This window comes from Canis lupus, chromosome 8, assembly GCF_003254725.2.
Source record: "Canis lupus dingo isolate Sandy chromosome 8, ASM325472v2, whole genome shotgun sequence".
Taxonomy (NCBI): domain Eukaryota; kingdom Metazoa; phylum Chordata; class Mammalia; order Carnivora; family Canidae; genus Canis; species Canis lupus.
The window spans coordinates 68,626,401-68,633,977 of record NC_064250.1 but is presented as its reverse complement, the minus strand read 5'-3'; the positions used below and the strand labels follow the sequence as shown (position 1 = coordinate 68,633,977).

Sequence of the window (7,577 nt, the reverse complement as noted above, 5' to 3'; positions counted from 1 at the left end):
AAGCCGGGTGAGTGCAGATCTAGCTGTCACCCCACCAGGAACATACATATCTTGGGCAAGTCACTTAACTGAGCCTCAGTTGGCTTGACCAGAGAACGGGGGGGATGTGATCAGCAGGAGGGACAGAACCGTGGCCACGGGACCTTGGGCGTCTGGGCCCAGGATGGTCTCCCTGCTGGGCCAGCACGGCTCCGCTGCCTCGCAGCCCAGGGGGCGGGCCGCCCCGCCGCCCCGCAGGGACCCTGGCTGACGTCCCGGGGCAGGCCCTCCACTCACCGTCGATGATTTCCTCCTTCACTTTGTGGAGCTCTCGGACTACCTCCTCGAGGATCTCCTGTAGGGAGCAGAGCTTCAAAGTGAAGGGACAGGAAACAGAGTGGAGGAAGCTGGCTTTGCCAGGGGCGGTGTGTCCCAAGGACGCATCTTATTTGCGTCCCCACAGGGCAAGGTTGGAGTGAATGGGAGACGGCACCCCACCCCAAGTCCTGCTGCAGAAACCAGGGGCGGCCCCAGAGCAGGCTGGGGGGCCAGAAGGGCAGAGGGAGGCTTCTCTGCTGCTGATGGGGTTGGGGGCCCAGTGCTGAGCGTGGACGCCCCCTGACAGACCTCTGGCCACCCTGCCTGCCCGCGTGGACATGAGAGGGTCCCAGCCTCTGGCTCCTGCACAGCCTCTCAGGAAAGGTCACACTCACCTGTTTCATCCGATCCAAATCTAAGGCATCCAAGGCCACGTCATTCACGCTCCCCACCGGCTTCATCCTGGAGAGGGTGGCAGGGTGCGGTAAGGAGGGCAGCAGGTCCTGGCGGGCGTCCGCCACGCGGGGACAGATAAGGCAGGTGGGTGTGCCAGGGCCTCCAAGCGCAGGGCCGAGGCCCGGGCGTCAAGCACTGCCCTCTTCCCATCAGAAGCTTTTTGCTTTTACGCCTGGCCAGCCTTGAGCTACCCTGAAAGGAGTCTAGTGGCACGTCTCCACCTCAAGAGGGTCTCATGAACACCGTGGCCAGCCTTCCCAACCGCGGGGTACAACGAAGGGGCTGTGTGGGGACGTGAGAGCTCGTACACAGACGCGCCAATGCCACGGTCACTGTTCCGGTCGCACTGCCCGCTCTGGACAGCAGACACCGGCAAGCTCCTCGCTGGTGAGGGATCTGTCCCTGCCTAAACCGGGGCTCGGGGAAACCAGTGACGAGGACTTTACGTAGGATGCAAAGTCACAAAAATCACACAGTAAACACTCATCCCAACAGCATCTGCTTCCAACCAACCAACCTCCCTGGCGTTGGGAACTGGTCCTAGCGTGTAACTTTTTTTTCAGGAAACGTCCTTGGATGTGGTGTTGCTCTTCTGAGGCAAAGGGTCTCGGTCACACGGACTGTCCTTTGAAACGCTGCTGAACTAAGGTTAGCTAGTTCGATAGTTAATGTCTCTTGCATGGGAACCATCCCTGGAAAATCTTTACAGAATGCTCATCTGAGCACTCAGCCTCTAGAACAGGGCAGTGGGGGCGGAGGGGCCCACCGTCTGAAGCCCACTCATCTCCCGTGGAGAGAATGGCGGCTGGAGCCTGCGGGACCAGGGAAGTGGTGTGGCCCGAGCCGGCTGTGAGGACCACGGAGGTGACGGATGGTGGACACACACGTGACCCGGCAGGGCCAGCCAGCATGGCTGCGAGGGGCTCCTCTCTAGGGACGGGGCAGGCTGGGCAGCCGCAGTGTGTGTGGGTGGCCACCTCGGGCAGCAGGGAGGGCCCACGACAACCCAGGCCAGAGCTGCTGCTGGGGGTGTCTGAAGGAAGGAAGACTGCGGTCCTGAAGGCAGGGCCCCCCGGGTCACGGCAACGTTACTGACAGTGGCCTCGACGTGGAAGTACCGTCTGCTGACAGACGAACGAAGAAGATGCAGTGCACCCGGCCCTAAAAACCGAGTCCTGCCGCGAGTGACAACAGGGACGCCAGGACGCCCCGAGGGTACGACGCTGGCTGGATCAGCAGGCAGAGGAAGGCAAGCACTGCTGGTCTCACTGGCGAGCCCACAGGAACACGGCAGATAGGTGGCTGTCGGCAGGGGCGGGTGAAGGAGGTCAAAGGGCACACGCCTCCGGGTGTAGTCGTGAGTTCTGGGATCTAATGCGCAGCATGGTGGCCACAGCTGAGCGCATGGTGTGGTACCCTAGAGGCGGCTAAGACAGGATCTTGACCCCGAGTGGTGGCTGTGTCCGCTAACCTCATCACGGTGAGCATCTCACAGACCTCTCACAGACACAGATCACACAGACATCGATCGCCGTGTTGCACACATCACACTCAGACGATGCTGGATGTCAACTATATTTTTAAAAAGCTGAGAAAACCAACCCCTGAATAAATCTAGGGGTCTAATACCTAAACCTGGAATAAAAAAAAAAAAAAAAAAAAGGAGGGGCTCAGTTGGTGAAGTGGCTGCCTTTGGCTCAGGTCATGGTCTCAGGGTCCTGGGATCGAACCCCGTGTGGGGCTCCCAGCTCAGCGGGGAGTCTGCTTCTCCCTCTGCCTCCCCCCCTGCTCTTGTGCTCTCTCTCAATAAATTAAACCTTAAGAAAAAAAAAAAAAAGAAATCCAAGAAGAACATGCTCCTGCTCCTCTCCTGGCTGAACTGAAGAGAGGCCAGTGTGGTTCTGAAGGACACTAAATAGCTTTGGATCCTGGTGGGGAAGGAGGTGCAGCCTGAGACCCCCGGCCCACATGTCCGTCTGTGGGGTCGGGGCCTGTTCCAGCAGCCATTTCTGGGGCCACCTGGACAAACTGTTTCACCTGTCGGGGCTCTGGTTCTCCCACATGCACACCTGACAGCTCCCCCGGGGTCACCCGAGGCAGACTGTGGCCGCCTGCCCCCTTCGGAGCCCTCCGTGGAACTGGAGAGCACACTGGTCTCAGAGGTGGAGAGCCCCATCCCAAGTGGGAACACTTGGCAGCCCACCATGCTCCACCTGCAGGAAGTGCTGGGGGGCCACAAGCGCACCCCTGGCCACCTCACCTCCTCCCTCCTCCGGGGGCCCCTCCTTTGGCTCCGGCCCCCTCACAGCCAGAGAGAGTGCTGGTCCACCACGGTGAGCACATACAGAATGCAGCCCAGCCCTCCAGCCACGTGACCCCTGCCGGCCCCTCCCCACCTGCTGCCACCTGCTAGCCACGCTGGCCAGCTTCCTGTTCTGTGAACTGCCGGGTTGGTCACAGGGCCTCAGCACTTACCATCTCCAGCTCGGAAGACTGTCCCCACGCTCTTTGTAGGGCAGGCTCCTCCTCATGCAGGTCAACTCAAATGCCACCTCTGAGAGGCCTGTCCCAGCCCCTGTGCTAGAGCACCTCGGTCCCCAGCATGGTCTGCCATGCGACCCTCTGTGTTCCACACAGCACCTCTCAAACACACGGCCGCCTCGTGCATGGGCCTTCCCAACAGAAAATGGGCTCCTTGCAGCAGGGACCTGCAGGACCCAGCTCAGAACCTGGCTGACCCGAGACCTCACTCCTGAGGGCCGTGTCTGTCCTCAGCGCTCCGGCCGGAGCCGGGCCCGGGCCCTCCCCGACAGGCTCGCTCCACTCTGCACGGCCGGCTCCGATGCTACTGCTCTGAGAGCGGCTCCCCTGCAGTCTGTGCCGGGCAGTGGCGACCCTTCCTAGTACGGGTTCCAGAGACCTGCAGCTTTGGGCTGCGCTCGGCTCCGGTGACTATGGGGCCTCTCACTTTTGGGGACACCTCAGCTTTGAACATTCCATCCTGCTATGCACACCAGCTTTTGGTCTGGGAAATATGGTCTCCCTGGGGGAAGACGGCTGTGTGCTGTGGGCAGAGGAGGGAGGGGAAGGAGGAAGGGTGCCGGCCGGTCCCGGGATCAGTTGAGCTGTGGGACTGTGTCCAGCTGCTGCCCACTAATCGCTGTCACAAGACGCAGGGGCTCACAGACCTCTTTACGGGATCGAGGAGGGGAGGCCGGGAGGGGCCACCGGCTTGCCCGATGTCACAGTGAGCCCGGAGCACTGTCATGGGAGTCCGATGTCAGCCTCGCCTCACTGCCCTCCCCAGGCCCCAGTCTCTCCCTCTGGGAGGGGACAGCCAGAGTAGGCGTGCACAGCCCCTCACATCTGCGTCCCTCCAGCCCTGCCTTCCCCAGGTCTGAGGGAACAGGCCCACCCTTTCCCAGAGCAAACTGTTAGGTGACAGGACAGGGGGCGGGTTTGGGAGTGTTAGTCACGGGCAGGGGACAGAGGAGGCCCCCGAGACGGGGATGTTCGGTACCTAGAGTGAGGCTGCGCCTGAAGGGGGCTCTTAGCTTCGGGGCTCTTGGCCACAGACGGGGTTCTACGGCACGGAATGAAACAGACATGTGAATTGGCCCGCCGCCCGCCGTGGCCCCGCCGGACTCGCAGTGCCGCCTCGTGGGGCAGCTCACCTGGACAGCAGCGAGGACACAGGCTTCTCCACCGAGTTGCTCCGCTCCCAGGGCTTCCGGCCAGTCTCTGTCAATTCATACCGTGGACAGGGAGCCTCAGAGCTGGGAGACCTCTCGGTGGCCACGTTCCCCCCACAATCCCAGGCAGGAGGCCCCCCAGTGCTGAGGGTGAAGGGCTACCCCATCAGGAAGGGCTGCTGCAGGTGGAGCTGAAACCTGGCCCCTCGTTCCCAGTCTCCCCACTCAGGACACAGCTCCCATTCCCTCGACCTGGTTGACCTTGACTTGTGGCCTGGTTCTGAGTCCTCTCACCACAGCTGGGTTTCATCTTGATGGGGGAGCCTCTCAATCATGACTCCCAGAGTCGAGTCATGACTCCAGCAAAGGGCTGGGGGGGTACAGAGGGAGCCCTAGCCGGGATGCTCTCAGGTCAGCCTGAGCGCCACGTATACACCTGCTGCCCAGACGTGCCCACCATGTCTCCCCTGCACCCTGCAGCCGGCCCCTTCCTGCCCCGGCCCTCAAAGCTACTTTCTTTTTCCATTTTCTCTTTTAAGTGGTGTTAAATTAATGTTTCATTTTACTTCAAGAGATTTTTGGACTGAATTGAATTCCTAGACTTTGCAGGATGAGCGTAGAGGCAGGAGAAAATCCCTAGAGGAAGCAGGGAAGCCACCCAATGGGTGTGAGGAGAGTGTCCCCAAAGCCACACTCCAGGGCAGATGCTGGGCCCACAGGCATAGGGCCTTGGGCAAATCATGTCACCTCCTAACCTGGGAAACAGAACCATTCACTGGGGTGTGCAGTGTTCATGGAGTCATTCACCAAGAATCCATGGTGGCAGCTCTCAGGAGAAGAGGACACAGGGGCAGTCTCACGGGGCAGGCAGGCAGCCACACCAGCAGAGTGGCAGGACCAGAGGCTGGTGCAACAACTGGCCAGAGCCTCCCTCTGCTGAGGGGGGCTAGCGGGGTTCCCCTCTGCCTCTCCTACCTTGTTCGGGAGCACAGGCCCTGTGTGGAGCAGATGCTGAACAAATGTTTGTTGAACGACTGACCAAGCACAGTGGCTTCTTCCCACCCTGCAGCCTCCAGGAACTGTCCTAACTCCATCCCTGTACCCTGGGGCTCACATTCTGGGGCTCACACGGGGCTTCTGAGCAGGGCTGGGACTGTTTTTCCTCTAACGCATAACTTTGGAAGCATCGCCTGGTAGACTTTCTTTGAGCACCACAATGAGCAAGACTCACGGGTGATCCCTGTTATACGTGCCACAGGTGGCGTTTCACAGGGAGACAGGAGTGTGGCAGGTCCGTAATCCTCCTCAGAGCCCTGGCCTGAGGCCAGGAACCTGAACCCCAGATGCAATGCCCTCCTTGTCTCCATGTGGGAAATGAGAGGGCTGGGTGGGGGGTTATGGTCTGGCCAGCCTGATGCCCTTGGGCTGTCGGCACAGGTGGCCACGTCAGCATCTACTCTGGATCAGTGTGGAGGCTCAGGGCTTTCGGGTGTCAGGGAGACCAGCTAATGCCACCTCACTGGCCCTCACTGCTCATCTGTACAGTGAGGCGGTTGGGTTGAGTCATCTTCCTGGAGGGGGCCCCTCCTGCTCTAAGACCTTGTGCCTGTTGCAGGGCAGGACGGCGCCCCTCACCTGAGGAGTTAGGTGGCTGGCTGGCTGCTCGGGTCCCGGGAGATGGAGAGGTGCTCGGCTCTTCCTGAAACGATAAAGAAAAACGCTGCCCTGGGGGATCCCTGGGTGGCTCAGTGGTTTAGTGCCTGCCTTTGGCTCAGGGCGCAATCCTGGGGTCCCGGGATCCGGTCCCGCGTTGGGTTCCTGGCATGGAGCCTGCTTCTGCCTCTGCCTGTGTCTCTGCCTCTCTCTCTGTCTATCATGAATAAATTTAAAAAAAGAAAAAAAAGAAAAAAAGGAAAAAGGCTGCCCTAAGAGTCTGCATAGGAAAGCCAGTTGGGGCAAGAGCAGGGTGCCTCTGACCAGGTCACGAGGACACGTTAGTTTCTCGCATTTTCTAAGGAGCACATCTTACTTTTACAATCAGCAAGACAATGAAAATTATCATTAACACGTGAAACCCCCCAATCTTGGTGGGGAGTAGGGCTAGCCCATGGACAGTCAGGGGAGAAGGCCACAGGGAGAGACATGGGCTCCTGTAGAGTGGGGCAGACAATCTTGGGGCTGGCGGCAAGCCCTGCCCATTACTGAGTCCCCTGTGAGCCCACCTGGCCAACTCCTTATGAGCACAAGCACGGCCTGAGCCCCAGCGGAGTTTCTGCCCCACTGTCCACTGGGCCCCTTCTGCTGCCTGCGGGAGTAGCCGGGCAGGACCACGGAAGTGACCTCCCTTCTCCAGGCCTGGTTCACATCTCCATGGGCCGCTGTGAGGACCAGATGTTAGGGAACCCTAGAGGGGGGTGTGCAGGCAGGCTGCTGCGGGGCTGGGCTGCCCAGGGCACGGCCCACGTCCTGGTTGTGGAAGACTCTGTTCACTCTCTTTTACCAAGAGAGGAGGATGTGGTAAGAACCCATGCTCTCTCTCCTCCAACCAGTCCACAAGATCCTCAGTGTTGCTGCCTAAGTGAGCTCTAGAACCTAGCTCTGCCCTCAGTGCCCCTCTGCTAAAAGCACCCACCTGCCGGGAGAGGCAGGGTTGACTGGTGGGCCGGGCGGAACCCAGAGCAGGGCCGCCTCTTGCTGCCCAGCAGCGGGTGTGCCCCACACCACTCTGTGCCTCTGCCTCCGTCCCCGCTAGCACCGTCCACTGTGTCTGCCCTGCAAACCCCGCTCACCATTTAAAGCTCTGGGTAAATGTCACTTCTCTTGGAGGCTCTAGGTGTATTTTAGGACTTCTCCCTCTCCCCCAGGGCCCCTGCTGCTCCCTCTCTCTCTGCCCTCAGCACTTTCTTTGCTCACCGTGTCCTTTCCCTTGAGGACAGTGGTCACATCCTACCGGCTCTGGACCCCCTGCACACATACAGCACCTAGCCCATGGTGGGGGGCACCACAGACCCCAGCAAATGCGTGTCTGGTCTGCCTGGGGGATGTCCATGGTGACACGCAAATAAAGGAGGTGAATGATTCAAATTAATTCAGAAGTAATAAAAGCTGACGTTTGTTGCACACCTGTACTTT

The 7,577-nt window shown here is 59.9% G+C and overlaps 1 protein-coding gene across 4 annotated transcripts in view; it reads right to left on the bottom strand.

Annotated features, from left to right (window-relative positions):
- Positions 1–7,577, bottom strand: part of EVL (Enah/Vasp-like) — a 141,475-nt gene that overhangs the window by 1,931 nt on the left and 131,967 nt on the right. For 3 of the 4 annotated variants that reach the window (XM_049113471.1, XM_025444125.3, XM_025444126.3), the window contains exons 9-13: positions 6,081–6,144; positions 4,428–4,494; positions 4,274–4,336; positions 693–759; positions 277–334 (exon numbers count right to left, since the gene is read on the bottom strand). In XM_049113471.1, the coding sequence (XP_048969428.1) occupies positions 277–334; positions 693–759; positions 4,274–4,336; positions 4,428–4,494; positions 6,081–6,144 (319 nt within the window). The remainder of the gene's footprint in view (positions 1–276; positions 335–692; positions 760–4,273; positions 4,337–4,427; positions 4,495–6,080; positions 6,145–7,577) is intronic. The other variant, XM_025444128.3, reaches the window with a different exon arrangement.